This window comes from Anopheles arabiensis, chromosome 2 (assembly GCF_016920715.1).
Source record: "Anopheles arabiensis isolate DONGOLA chromosome 2, AaraD3, whole genome shotgun sequence".
Taxonomy (NCBI): Eukaryota; Metazoa; Arthropoda; class Insecta; order Diptera; family Culicidae; genus Anopheles; species Anopheles arabiensis.
Window position 1 is genome coordinate 105710507 of NC_053517.1, and position 15229 is coordinate 105725735.

The 15229-nt window shown below is 46.2% G+C and overlaps 1 protein-coding gene across 9 annotated transcripts in view; it reads right to left on the reverse strand.

Annotated features, from left to right (window-relative positions):
* LOC120906708 (regulator of G-protein signaling 17) overlaps positions 1–15229 on the reverse strand; it is a 29657-nt gene extending 14428 nt beyond the window's left edge. The window contains exons 1-5 of one of the 9 annotated variants that reach the window (XM_040318648.1): positions 15169–15229; positions 11121–12194; positions 8223–8372; positions 7884–8075; positions 7641–7649 (exon numbers count right to left, since the gene is read on the reverse strand). In XM_040318648.1, coding sequence (XP_040174582.1) covers positions 7641–7649; positions 7884–8074 — 200 coding nt within the window. In that variant the 5' untranslated portion in view covers position 8075; positions 8223–8372; positions 11121–12194; positions 15169–15229. The other 8 variants (XM_040318596.1, XM_040318603.1, XM_040318658.1 and 5 more) reach the window with 8 other exon arrangements.

Here is a 15229-nt window from a genome sequence, read left to right on the forward strand (position 1 = left end):
AGGCAAAAGGAACAACAGAAAACGGCTCAAGAAAGTTGGAAAGGAGCTAGAACGAAAAACTACCCCTACCCTCCATTACAAGCCTTAATTCATCGTGTCAGCTGTAAGCGTTACGAAAAAAAACCCGTCATCATCGTTAGCACTCTTCCCATACCGCCCCTTGGCGCCGGTGGTGTGCGCGATCGCGAGCCCCAAATGCTGTGAAAATTTTGCTTCCTCCCCCCTCATTCTTTACCATTGCCCCCACGACTCACGCTGCCGTTGGCCTTCCCAGTCGTGCTACACGTGTGCATTGGGAAACGCTTAAACGCGCGCAGCGATATAAAAACCGGCCGAGGGACTGAGGGTGGCACATTAATATCGCCCGGTAGTGCGATAGTGAGACGCACCGAAACGAACAAATCGCAACCCAGCGCAACGCAACGCACAATCGATAAAATATCGTTATGAACACGGTGGCGGTTTGACGATTGGCGTCCGAAAAACTGTCACCATCAAGGTTTTATGACAGATGTTTGTGTTCCCCCCGTTACAATCCGACAGCGCTCGCCCAACCTCTTCCTCCCGCTTGTCGTTGACGGTACGGGGAAACGCACATTTCATTGTGACGATTTACTTACGGCACGGTTTTGTGCGAGTTCTTTTTTTGATGCGGTTTTTTTTTCTGCTGTTTTCCACGCAGGACAATAGAGCTGTCCACAATGAAGATTAATGGGTTTGATAGAAATAAACAATTCATTGAATATTTAAATGCAATATCACTGCATGAAGGATGTGGTTCTATGCTTGTTAGATTTTGAGATAGGCAGAATACATCCTTATGGGAAAATGAGATAGGTAGAACTCACCCTTAAACTGCGGCTCAACCAGAAAACACATTACCAAAATTCCAGTTGGAAGTTTGTTTAATTCAACGAAAATTATAAGAGAAAATATTTCAAACGCTAGCAAAGCACGTAGGCTCCTAATAGGAACACCGTGGAAATTACACATATAGATCGACCTAGAATTCCAGTAATAACTATTAAGCTCTCTCTTCAAGCTTTTTGATGAGTATTGTTCTTTACGGGAAATTCGAATTCCGATGAGAATGATAAGACTTCAGTAAGAATTCCGCCGGAAGAATATCTTTTCAGTCTAGTTTTTTTTTTAACTGTAATGATTTTGTTTCTATTTTAGGTAACTTATGGCAACGCTTCATGAAAAACACAACCAAATCAAAGGATAAAATCCTCATTTAAAAGTCGTTTACTGTATTTTTATACCAGTTATTGAAGAGTTTCATACATTATTTGTGCGAATTGATGTGCTTATTCATGTTTGCAAGCAAATTTACTACAGTTTCATGATCTTTACTGTGCGCTGTATGTAATTAAATTATGACAGCAACACTAATTAGAAATTGCTGTTGGCAAACAGCCAGCAGCACGAACCAGGATCAGAAACTTTTGTAAAACACACAGTTTTGTGACTTCCTCGTAAACGACATACACAAATATATATCCCACAACGTTAGTTTCACTCGCTAGCTACACTTGCTGTACTGTTCAAGCGGTATTGTTCAACAGGCAACTGCACCCCATAAATCCATCAAGCAACACTTGTATGTTGTGTGAGTAGCAGCAGCAGCAGTAGCAGCACACAACTTTTCCAATTTAGCAGCGCAAAAATCAACTCCGGCTTGAAATACGCTTTCAAATGCACGATTTTATGTTATTCAAAGTCCCATCCCAAACCGCACCCGAACCTTCCCTTCCAGTCCTCCCATCCCGATCATGGAACGGCATTAAACTAGACCTCGAATATGAGGTATATTTAGGTACGGAGCCGTGCCTGCCTTGCCTGCCCTTTGCTTTGTATTGCACGTGGAATCACGCAAAGTGCAGCTACACATTTCATCCCATTGCGATCCCGTTGGCTGCAATGGGGAACACCACATGTGCACGCTACTGCACGATAAAATTAGACGCCACCGTTGAAGCTGAACAAGGAACCCGGACGAAGGTGATATACCCTTGCAGGCGGTGGAACAACACCGACTTCCGGCTGATTGGCGGGGGAAGGGCAAGGTGGTGCAGCAAGGTTACCGTCCAGATGCACTACTTGTTGATTAGGTGCATGTGTTTGGAACAACGCCCGTTTTCTTGCAAACGGCAGCCGTTGGACGATGTTCGCCTGGGAGTCGATCGAACCGACGCAGGCAAATGACGCCTACTGTGTGGCAAATGACACTTGCCTTAATCGATTATGTCACCGGGAGCGTCCGGATGACACACGAAGCCTTTGGAATGCTGCCTATTAGGGCAGCAGCTGATAGATTGAGCACTTTAACTATCGGGTTCCCGTTAGCACCACGGCACGATTCGATGGACAAAGAGTGGAGTGTGAAGGAAGCGATCTCTCAAACAGCTCAATCACGGTGATTGATTTGAGCAAACGCGAACAAAAGCAAACGCGTGATTGAAAGTTGTGACGATGTTGACGTTGCAGGGAGGCAAGCCATGCCTGAAAGGCTGCAATCATGCAATGCGCTAGACGCGCATACTATAAATGTTAAGATGAAGGGAAGGGCAAAAATAAAACAAAAACCCAAATGGCACTATTACAGACGATGATTTTACACTGCCGCCAGAGTGGTGGGCTACGAGCGGCGGATGTTATTCGTTTCCATGGCGCGTTTGATTCATCTCGCCCATGAAACACGTCATTGGGGGAAAAAAAGCTTTTTTATGTGCGGTATAGCGTCGTAAAAGGCGTGTTAACGGGTCATTCAAGGAAGTGCCACTGTGGTCGTATAGGTGCAAGATGAAAATAGTTTGAAGTACGTTTTAAAAAGCAAAGGGTAAAATTTAACAACATCCAGCACTGATCACCAGGCGCCTCCATGGAGACTGCTGCATATGAGGGTTTTATGTGCCGCCAGCTAGCTATCAAGGCTGATTGAAAATCAACGTTTTATGTTTTGAAGGATGCTGACAATGGGTTCAAAAATTCATTTTCTGCTCAGAGAAGAGGCAATAAACGGAAACATATTATGAATGCTGCGATTCGATTCAACAACTAGACGTCTCCATGCAAACCTTGTACATAGCTGAATATGGTGAATGTTAGTTTAATTTCATTTTAAATATATGAAAACATGGTTTTAAAAATACTGCTCCGTATTTCAATTAACTGTATCGAAGCAATTGAGCAAAACAGCTCAATATTTCAAAACGGTACAAGTAACCAGGCGTCTCCATGAATACATTGAACACCGCGCCGTACAATCATCATTGCAGTTTGAACGATTATTTAAAGCATTTCAGCATGCATGTAATGTAGGATCACACACACACACACACACACACACACATTCCCCAGCCCAAGGTTGATGATGGAGCGATAAAACTTATTCAACATCGCTTCACAGCTTCGCCTTTCCCTCAAATGACACACTCAAGCAAAACGCCCATCTGCACACTACCCATCGTGCAAATGCGGATAGATAATTCTAGGAACAACGTGCTGGCCAACAGTCACCGGAAGCCGCGCCGTGCGAGGTAGAGGAATATTTGTAAACCTTTCCAACCTTGCTTCCCCATCCCCATCCGCGCACGTTCGACATCACAAAATAAGGCACGAAGCACACGCTCCAAAAAGTCGCACATTCCGGGGCGAGCTGTGCAATTGATCTTTTCCTACGATCTCGCTGCCAGCCTGAAGAGGAAACCTAGTGGGGACCACGATTCACCTCCGGCTCCTCTGCTGGTAATAAACATTATCACGATCAATCTCACCCAGACCGTGCACGGAGCACGGGCAGAGCGCGCTGTGCAGTGTGAGGAGGGTAAACTGTTTTTTCGTTGTTTCTTTTAATTCTGTGATCATCAGACGATGGTGTTTTGGGTCTGTGAGTGTGTGTGTGTGTTGTGTAGCGCACTAGTTTTGGTGAATTTAGCAAACCACACAGTTGCGGATGAACGCGAGGATAAGAGCAAGCAAGGTGTGTGAGGGCCGTATGTTTTTCTCCATTGCATCTTCACTGAAATTTCCATTCGCTTCGGACCGTACTGATCTGCTGGATTGGTGTGTACGTGCACGTAATGCCCTGGTATTGAGACACTGGAAACTAGCACGCGCGTAGATTTATTTGCTGTTTTGGTGTACACCCGATTGTAGCGCGATAAATATAATCCACTTCAAACACGGAGCGTACGATCACTGCTAACACACAAGCGAATGCATTGGAATGATATTTTGGAACACAAAAAATAATGTTTTACTTTAATCATTCCAACCGGAGATACATTAGATTGCAACACTTTGAGAGCAACTTCAAACACAACACAATTTCGCACGATCATCAACCCGTCGGACTGCTAAACTTGTGCTCAAAAATGTATTTATTTGCAATCACTGCACACTCTACTCGTTGCGTGCCACAAACGCCCCACAAACCAACCCTCAAACGATCGACAACCACCACGTCCGTATCCAACACCGAGTGTAAGCCCCGCGAGAACACCGAGAACCGCACGCCTAGAACGGTGACCAGCGAATGAATCCACCGACTGACAGGCGCGCACGCCAAACCCAACGCGGCACCCAGCACTGTCCCTAACCCTTCGGGGCACCAACACTCGGTGTCGTCCAGCGAACCGTGCCTTTCTATTCCGCGTACCCTCTCTGCGCGAGTCGGTGGGTTGATGGATTTTTGTTTACATTTTTACATCTTCACCACACAGCGGCACAGTGCGCGCGGGTGGGCGCAACTGTAAGCCATCGCATATCTCTCTTCCCTCTGCCCGATGCGAAATGTGGCCCTCGCATGCATCGCATGTACGGCGTGCGCTACACGTCATCGACCACGACGACGACGACGAGGGATGCGTGCAACAGAGACAGCATGAGACAGCAGAAATGTGTGAGAAAAAAACACACACCACACACACACACAATGCTGGAGCAAATATCGGGCAAGAGTGAAAGTTTCGTTCAGTTTGCGTTCCCGAAAGCTCGCATAGAAAGGGTGAATGGGTCAACAAAGGGTGGTGGTGGTGAGTGGGCCAAAACTTAACGAAACGCTTGCCAGTACGCAGAATACTGCACGCATACCACCACAAACACACCCAGTGAGTGAGTGTTGTAAAGGTGTCAGTGTGTGAGTTAAATCGAGGGAATATCAGGGAAAGAGCGCGAACCCACACACTTGGGTCCTGGGCCCTCTACAACCACTCACTCCGCTGCACCGTTGATTGTCCCGGGAAGGCTTCGAAGTGTGCTCTCACGCACGCCTCTTGCTCTCGCTCGCGTGCCATGGAGAGTTGGGAAAAAATCACTCATACAGGTGTGTAATTTTATTATCAATAATATGCAGGATTGGTTCGAGAGCAAGCGAGAGCGATACAGTGAGAGAGAGAGAACTTATACATCGAATGCTGAGTAGTGAAGAGATACAGAAGAGCGTGGATTGCTCGAGATGAAAGGTATCGCGGGAGAGCACCAGAGCAGAGCTGAGCAGAAGAAAAGTAAGAAAAAACTAGTGCTTTCCTTTTCATTTTTTCCCAATGCCACAGCAACTTAACAAATTGTTTTAAATATTGTTTTAATTAAGGGTAGAAAGTGAATGAGCAATTAGCATGCTGTAGAGCAAGAGAGACTCACGCAAAGGAGACAAACATACTCATCGACATTCGCGCGCTGTCTTATTATTTGTGGATAAAAATAACAGAACATTCCAAAGGTTTCGAAGAGAGAAAAACGAGCAAAAGCTGTGAGAGAGTCAAAACAGCAGCGAGATAACGCGGAGAGCAGGAAAATAGGGGCGAGAAAAGACAATGAAGGAGAGCACACGCAGTAGTGAACGAATCCGAAGAGCACAAGCATGCGTTTGTCATCGAGTGCCAGGCATGACAGCAATGGGCAAAATCAGGAAAAGAGTATCCGCGGCAAGATCAAGAAGAAAAGCATCCATTCATTCATTCATACAATAACTAGCAATGGTGGTGGCGGCTGATACCACACCACGCACCCAAATACACAAACACACACACACACCGACAGTTCGCTCGGTTTTACCCGTTTACTGTCCTTTGTCCCTCTTTTCATCCCTTCCCCCCGCTCTTCTACCTTAACGCACACACACACACAGTCACAAACATTTCGACCTTCGAGTGGCCAATTTTCCAATCACACATTCGTGCGGATAGCAGAATCTTATCTACCGATTTTTGTTTTCCCACCGATGACCAGTACGCACTGCACACGCCTCCGCGCCTAGGAACATGCATTCATTGAGCATCATGTGGCGCTGCAGTGGCTGCGTGGTTTGGTAGTGGTAATTTTACAGTGGCGATGACGTTTCTCAATTCAATCTCTTTTAATCGATGTTTCAAGATATCAAGTGTGGAACATAATAACGTGGCGTGTACCAAAGAGCTGTTGAATTACGCCTGAAAGGTAGGCAAAATGCAATACATCTTTTGTAGACAGTATTTTACTACTAAAGAGCAAACATTGTCGTTAATATTGCTGATTTTTGGACAAAAGGAAGGACAATGTTTATTTTTGTGTTATTATTAGGTCGTTACGTTACGATGTTTTAAGATATCAAATGTGTAACAAGATAACGTGACGTGCGCTAGAGAGCTGTTGAATTACGCCTGCAAGGTATGCAAGATACATTACATCCTTTGTAGTTAGTATGTAACTACTAAAGAGCAAGCTTTGTCTTTAATAGTGCTGTTTTTAGTTTATTTTTGTGTTATTATTTGGTCATTACGATGACTTGTCCGTTTCTCCCTCAAGCTCGTGTTATCAACGAGATAACTAATAAAGGGGTAATCCGGTTGTGGATTGTGGAAGAGTCGAACAATTAAAATAAATTTAAATCTTAACTTGAATTGAAATCTAAATTTGATGAGCAACATCACATGAATTTACTCCTATCACTTATCAACTGTCAAATAAATCCGTTTCAATCTTTCAAGCATACAACGTAAACGCTTCTGCTACATATGCGCCTGTAAGGTAGGCTATCTAAATTACACGGAAACGCCTTTAAACGTCTAAAAAATGCGCACGGGATCTCTTTGAGGGTAAAATTAATTTACCAGGAAACCCAGACTGTAAATCATCTTTCCGAAGTATCATTTATCCAACGTGTAGCATGTAACATGCAACTGACAAATGCTACCGGTCATCGCACAAAAGCACACCAGCCATTTTAACCAATCATCGTTCCCCGGAAGACCCAAAGTTTGGGGCCAAAAATAGACACCGACAACGACATTCCTACCGGTCATTCCGGCTTCCGGCACAATATTTATGGATCGTATGTTATGCTCCGGCCCGGTCTAGGCCGGAGCGTCCCTCTATTGTGCCGTCAGCCTTTTTGTGTGCTGTGCGTACCTTTTTTTTTGGTTGTTACGACCTGCAACCGACGATTTAGTACCACCCACCGTGGGGGTGTTTTTTAATAAATATAATCAAACACCTTTTCCTCCAATCGGAGACGAAGGGTTTTTTTTGGATTCCCATCAGGATGGGGCGTAAGTTATTGACCCTCCGCATTGCTCAAGGAAGCGCACAGTTGGATGGATACTTCACTATGGCGGTGGGCGTAAAATGTGAAATCAAGCTAGCTCAATAGCACTTACCACTTAGCCCTGTGCAGCAGGATATTGTTGATGATGGTGCAAGCCAGTACCAGGAGCGTTCGTACACGATGTTCGTTGTAGCGTTTTGATCGATCCGTTCCAATCCGTTCCGATGGCGTGTGTGTGTTTAATCGAGGAAAATGTAAAGAAAGAGAGATAGAGAGAGTAAGAGAGGGAGAAACAACACAGTGCTGTGCTGGGCACGGTTAGCACAGGGGAGGCCTGTGGATTGACACCACTTACCAGGAGCAGGAGCAGCAGCAGCACCAGCAGAAACAGCACGGCTTCTGCGATGGCGCTCGCTGTAGCGGCACGACATTGTTGCTTGATTCTTGCGTCCCACTCAAAGACGAATTAAGTGGACCACTCTGAACGGTTGAGCCCATGCCCCGGAGTCTACACCCCGCCGGCAGTCCGTCTACGCTGCAGGACATTCTGCAAAAGGGACAGGATTGGTGGAGAGAAAGAAGCAAAAAATAAGGCAAAAAATAATACAGAAACCGCCCATTAACACGTTCGCCTGGTCGCCTAGTGGTCACCAGCGAAGAATGCCGGCGGGCACCGGCGGCCAAACCCACCTACCCAATCTTGAAGAAGCGATGGAAGTTGTTTCGCGTGTCGAACAACTTCAGCTTTATGAGCGTATCGTTAGCGAGACAGGGCTGACACCGGTCGCCCTTCGTACCACAAGCGCCATCGCCCACACGGCGAGCCCACACGCAGGAATGCTTACTGCAAGTAAGAAGAAAAAAAAACGTTAAAACAAACCAGGAAGAAGGGTTCAATCGAATCGCACTAGACAGTGACCAATAATGACGAGACCGCAAGGGGAAAAGAGAGGCAGGGAGGGAAAAAAATCAGAAAAAATGACCCCAGCACGAGCGAAAGGGTAAAAATAAAGGTCCTGCAAATGAATAAATCATCAAAACTAAAGGAACGGCTACCTAAATTCCGACCAGGTTCGGCGATCGATTCCACCACAGCTCGGACTGGGGGGCGGGTGGGTTGTGAATTATGAATTTGACCGCTTTGGGAAGCCGCCCACAGCAGCAAGGAAAGGAACGGCAACCGTCAGCAGCCGGCAGGTTGTTGCTTGTTGCTGTGTAACGCCAGCACCAGAGCCAATCGATGCCCGAACGCTGCCTTCGAATGGCAGGCAGGGTCGGAAAAATCGTCCCTTGGCAGCCAGCCCTGCCGAGCAGATTTCTTTTATTGGAGGAATCAGGTCAACACGGTTAATTAGGAATCGAACCGTAAGCCGATCGATCATGTTGTGTTGTGTAATGTTTGCAAGAGCCATTTGGGAGAGGGCTTTGCCATTTCGTAATAGTTTGTTTGCTTTGTAAAGTCTATTATTAAGGTCTTTTAATTGATTGTAGCTTGAAAAAGTATATATTTAAAGTGTAAAAATAATCATTTCTTTATTAACTATCTGCTCAATCATAATTTACACTGGAAATATGTTTGATTTATTTTGAATAATTGAAAAATCATTAGCCATTCTAGGCTGATTTTACGTACTAAAATATGGAAAAGCCATTTGCATAGAAAAACAGCATTCGATTGTGCCATTTTGGCGTCCTTACTTAATCTCCAATCAATATGAATTGTACCACGTGGTACTATTTAGATTACAATTTCAATATGCATAACTATTATTTGTTTTCAAGCGGAATCGCCATCAAAATTTCATCTTTCAATTAAACTCTGGCGCGTAATTCATCATAATTCATCCATTCCATTATAAGCACAATCATTAAAGCAATTTCGTCGAGTTCGGGTGCAGCAATGTTTTGCCTCAGTGTGCTATAAAATTCTGGATAGCAGCATTGTGGCGCAGGTGGTTTGCAAAAATTAAATCGATCCTTTCACTCCCCCTTCACACGGTTAGCCAATCTGTCAACCGAGCGATGGAGGCGCCCAGTACCGCAACCAAACCGCAATCGGTTCACCCCGCCATGTAAGGGGGGGACAATTATTTGCCAGGCAATCGATATGCATTAGCATAAACACGCAGCGCATAGTTTCTGCAGGGCCGATCTTGGTGCCGTAACGCTGCTGCACAAAGCGCGCAGAAAGGCTTTTCCACGAATTACCCGGAGCGAAAGGACGTCCTCCCGGGGGACGGATTTACTTCCCAGATATGTGTTTATGCGCACCCGAGTATGTGTGTGTGTGTGAGAGAAAGCAAACAAATATCGACGATTAGTGAACGGTGTTCTGCCTTGTACGTCCTTGGGGCTGCGTACGAATTAACACACACGTTTGGTAGGTCACGCTACCACCGGCTGAAAGGTACCTCAAGCGCGGATTAACACTTATATTGGAAAACTGCTGGTGCTCTCCAAGTCAAACCACGCTGAACGGTGCACGGTGACGAATCACGAACGAGGGTGGCTCGGGCTGGGCTGGCTTCAACAGCAAAAGCTTTAAATAATTGAATTCCGTGGAAAACACTAACGACGCATTTACGCCACCGAGGCCGATGGTTCCTTTACAGCGATGGTGGGATCAATTTTTCAACTGCTTTCAGCGCGTACATGTTCTTACTAAATTGGTCGATGAAAAAAAAATCTAAAACCTTTTCGAGAGTTGTGTTCGTGTACGGTGGGTATATTTCAATTTTCGTCAATGATTTGATTAAATTGATTTGCTTATATTGAGTTGGATTGATTATTTTTAACTTGAAATATAAAGAGCTTTATAAAAAAATTTATTGCTTGTTTTATAAATGGAGTTTTTGCTGAACTGGCTTCAGCAAAGAATAATTCAAAATGCTCAACTTGATTATTGTAGAGTAATCCACTTCTTTATGCATCAACAAAACACTAAAAAAAGCTAAAATTTATAGCTCTTGAATCAGAATGAATAGTTCCTAAAACAATTTGGAGTTTTTTATGGGTTGGAACACATGGCTGTACCCGTTTAAATTGAATATATTTCAATTTTATTTAAATGGCAAAGCGTTATTGGATTTATCAAGGTTTTTTTTTTTGTTTTTAAAATTGGTGGGACAAAATCCCGTTTGTTTAGATCGTTCCCACGATCATTTAGATCATTGGTATTGCTTTTCAATGCAACGATGCCAATAAATAGTGGTGAAGGAATCAACAAACTGTAGGAAAGGTGTGAATAAATTGTAAGACGAACCCAGAAATGTATGGGAATGGGAATTATACTCAACAACACTGATTGGCCTAGTCTTCAAGTGTTTCCGGCACAGATAGACCTAACTTTAAAATAGACATGCCGGCTTCTGTAAGCATAGAAGTCTGTTCCAACCATTTGTGACAAAAACACACTTCATTGCTCATTTAGACTATCCTCAGTTGGAAGTTAAACAAAAGTCTCAATTTGTAAGAAAATAAAACATGAAAATGAAATGAAAGAAAATGAAAACAAAAATCAACCGTCACAAGCCACCGGACGCAGGGAACCCGCACTACCACCACTAAACCAACCGTTTCCGCTCTGACTCACCTGTTTTGGTCGAAACGAATTTTTGTGTGTAAAAATTCGTTCTGTTTCACCACCTTCTGCTTGCTGCCAGAGCCTATCGTTTAGTATTGCTCTATCGGTGATTTCTTTGCCGCTCGTACCTCCAAAAGCGTCGTTACTCTTTCGCTTTCGCGCTTTGCTTAGGACCGTTGTCACACGTCACCGTGGGGCCGTGTGTGCGTTTGTTCACTTCCGTCGCCTTACCGCTCTACAACAACAACAACAACAACAGCAGCCCGTTTTGCCCGTTACATTAAACCTCGTTGTGTTACGTTTCGACCGTGTTGTTTGTGTGGATGAGTGTGTGAGCGGTTGTGCTTAGAGTTATGCGTTGCGCGATTATGGCTGCTGTTTCTGCTTGCTCCGTCGATGCTGGTCGCTTACTGTCGCCCTAGCAGCAGTCCGCGTCGTTACCGTCGGTGCATATCGTGGAGCAGGGGCGATCGAGCTGGGCTGAATGCTGGCTAATTTTTGCCACCGTTGTCACTAGTGCTGCACTACTACTGGCGTTCGGTCGCCCATCGTCGCGTGCTGCGGCGGTAGCCTACCATTCAGGCTGGTCGGGCTGGTCCAACGTGCACAGTCGGCTGCAAAGCGGTGGCATCGGAATCGATGAATGGAACGCTTGACTCCACGCACTGTGCAATATGGCTGGAGAAGCTGTGACCGACCGACGCGTGTGTATGAGTGGTGTGTTGTATCAGTCTCTTGCCCTTATGCTCTCTCTCTCTCTCTTTCTCTCGCTGTTTGAGATGTAGGCGCCGTCCCAGATGAACGCTGTAGATCGATGTATCGGGGCTGTTAAATCAGAATGTTGCCTGCCACGGTCACGGACTGATAAGCGGGATCGGGGACCGCCGAAAGGATGCACCATTCACCGCCACAAACGTACACGTACACGAATGGACACACACACACGCACACTTGAAGCACGCGGTACTTCGTAGATAAGCCACTGCAGTGTAGTTTGGTTGTGTTTCTTGCACCTAAGGTTCTATTTGCACTAAAGCACTAGCTTCACACAAACACACACACACATACAAACGCTTCCTGATCCTGGCGAGATTGAAAAAAAAGAAGGAAACATGAGATAACACTTTAACGATTCAGCTTCATTGCACTACAAGCACACACATCACAGCATGGAGCTGTTTGCTCCATTGTTTTCTACAGCCACTCTCCCAGCGATGATGAGCGATGGCCGATGAAGGCAGATAGCACTGAACTGATGTAGATAGCGGGTTCACTGTATCCCTCGGCTAGAAGCTGAACAAGCTGTGGGAGGGAGGGGGGGGTGCGGTAGGAGGAGAGCTGGATAAAAATAACGGCCTATTCGGCTGAGCCCAGCAGCATCTTTCGGGTCAGTAGGCATGCATTCAAAATTTGGTCCTCACCCATTTTCTTCACTAGTTTGCCTATGATTACTACAATGGGGAGGGAAAAACACAGCCGTTCACTAACGTACAATACTGGCTTGCTTCGTCCTTTGTGCTTCTTCCATCCTTTTTCTCTCTTTCTCTAGCTCTCGCACTTTCTCGTTCCTTCATAAAAAAACGAACACACACACACACACCCGACAAAATCCACGATTTCCTCCAGCGTTTTTTTCTCTTCTTTCTCTTTCTCTACCTTTCCCTTTTCACTCTACACTCTCCATTGTCTGCACTCCTTGGTGTCCTCTCCCGACCCCCTCCCAGTCACTCCACCCGGGTGTTTTTTTGTTGGAAAGCTCTCTATTTTTAAGATCGCCGTTCTCCTGTTCCCGCAGCTCACTCTGTTTCGTTTGCTCTCCTAAAATTACATTCACCAACTCACAAACACACAAACGCACACAATCATTTGTGGGGCCTTCGAAAGAATCGAAAACCTTTTTGGAAGAAAACTCCTGGAACTGTTTGTGATCAAGCACCCCTCCCAATAGCTTTCCAATAATCTCGGGCCTCTATACACTGTATCCCAGCTGCTCCACACCTCTGCCCACCTAACTTGGTTGGGAAAACTCTAGCAAACTGCACACACCACACAAGGCTGATAAGAAAAAGATGCTGCCCGCTCCGCACAAAATTGCTTCGGGTTTCGGGCTGGAGCGCTACATTATTATGATTGTGTGCTGAGAGCATCGCGCTACGGCGTGCTGGTGTGGGTAAGCGACACTAAGACACGGGAACAAACGATGGTAGATTTTGTGATAACAGCCGATGCAAAGATACGCCCGCCAGCGGGCCCATTTTATTGACGCTCCGCTGCTGCTGATGCCGATGGAAGCATCCCAGCAGGCGCTGGGCAGGTAGGCTGGCGATGTATTAATAACGCACACAGACACACATACACACATACTTTGGTAGGAATTTTGCTCTTCATCCTTTAGCAAAATCCGGCTCACGCTACAGCCATGTTCCGTGTTCACGTCACGAAAGGCCGCCCTTGCCTTTCGGAGCGCTGTCGTAGAACGCACTACAAAAACACTTTTTTTCTCCCCACAAACACTTCCCAGCTTTTCCCCTCCCACAATGGAACGGGACACACAAGTACGGAGCGAACGACGAGCTGAATTAAACCGAAAAAAGCGACCCTCCCCGTATGTGGCGCGCCGCAAATGTTTGCTGGGATTAAAAGATTTGCCTGCACAAATTTTCGCTTTACACACAGGTACACCACACATACATACACACACATGCGTACACGCTGGACGATGCGGAACACCTTTCTTCCAGCCCATTGGAAGGGTAACACACACACACACACACACACACACACACACACACACAAGCACAATATATTCCAAATGCTGCACGTGGAACTACTGCTGCCCTGTTTCGGGGTTTTAATTTTCCTTTAAGCTTCTTTTCCTTCTTTGCCAAGATCGACCGCCTTGTAGATGGCCAAAACCGCACCACAAACGTACCGAAGAAAATCCTCGCCTTTCTCCAACCCACCAAACTCGAGGATGATGATCGCTTCCCGCTCGGGCCCGCCTGGTGGGACGGTTGCTTGTTCCTCCGCTTAGCGCGAACGTGCTGTAAGTAGCCGCCCGCCAACAAACAACACAAAAAAAGAACCCTTTTCCCGGGGTGGTGCCCGTGGTGTCGGCCCAACTGCTTATTCCGTTTTCCGTTGGGCACGAAACAAAAACCAATATGGCGTTAACTACAACCACAACGCACACACGGCGACGTACGCACGCACACTCGTCGCAATACACGCGGGGCCTCAAACGAGTGTTGAGTGATGGGGTGGAGAGGGGAGGGAGGGGGTGCATGATGAGTGGCAGGGTAGAAAAATATTAACACACACACACACATACAGAAACGCACGCACACACACACAGCAGAAGCAGAGCTAGGAGAGGGATTCGCAGGCGAGCCGTTTAAAAAACACTGCCGTCTCCATCGGGGAGCGCACACACACACATAGACACACACAGCCACATACACAAGGAGGGAGTTGCTCCCTCGAATATGCTCGTTTCACCTCACCCTCCCTCTCTATACCCGTGTTATTGCTCGCACACAGTTTGCTCTCTTGGCTCGGGTTTCGGCTCCACTGGACACTCTCATCACATTATTTCTCTCTCTCTCTCTTTCTTTCTCTCTCTCTCTCTCTCTCTCTCTCTCTCTCTCTCTCTCTCTCTCTCTCTCTCTGACTGGAGGGAGGGTTGCCTTTCTTTGCTTTTTCTTTTCCCCTCCCCCTTCCGCCCTTTCCTCCTCACTTCAGTGTACCCTCACTCACTACGAGAGAGGAAGCGACGGAGCGGGAGAGCGAGTTTCGCTTCTTTTTTTTGACAGCTCGGGAGGGGATGCAAAAACACAGCCATTTGGAGAAGAAAAAAAAATCACTTTTAAAACACTGCAGCAGCCTGTGTGCTGTACCGTTTCGGGAGGGGTTTTCCGCCTTTTCTATTCCTCGTCTATTACACTATTAACTTCGGTCCTTCCCAGCATCAGCGCTCCTCCTGCCCCAGCAACCTGGTAAGGCGGGTGGGCCACAAAGGGTGCAATTATTTTTAACTGCTAACCACTGCACTACTTACTAGTCCGCTGGCACTATACTAACTCCCGATCCTTCGCCTGGCCCGCTTGTGCTGTGGTCCC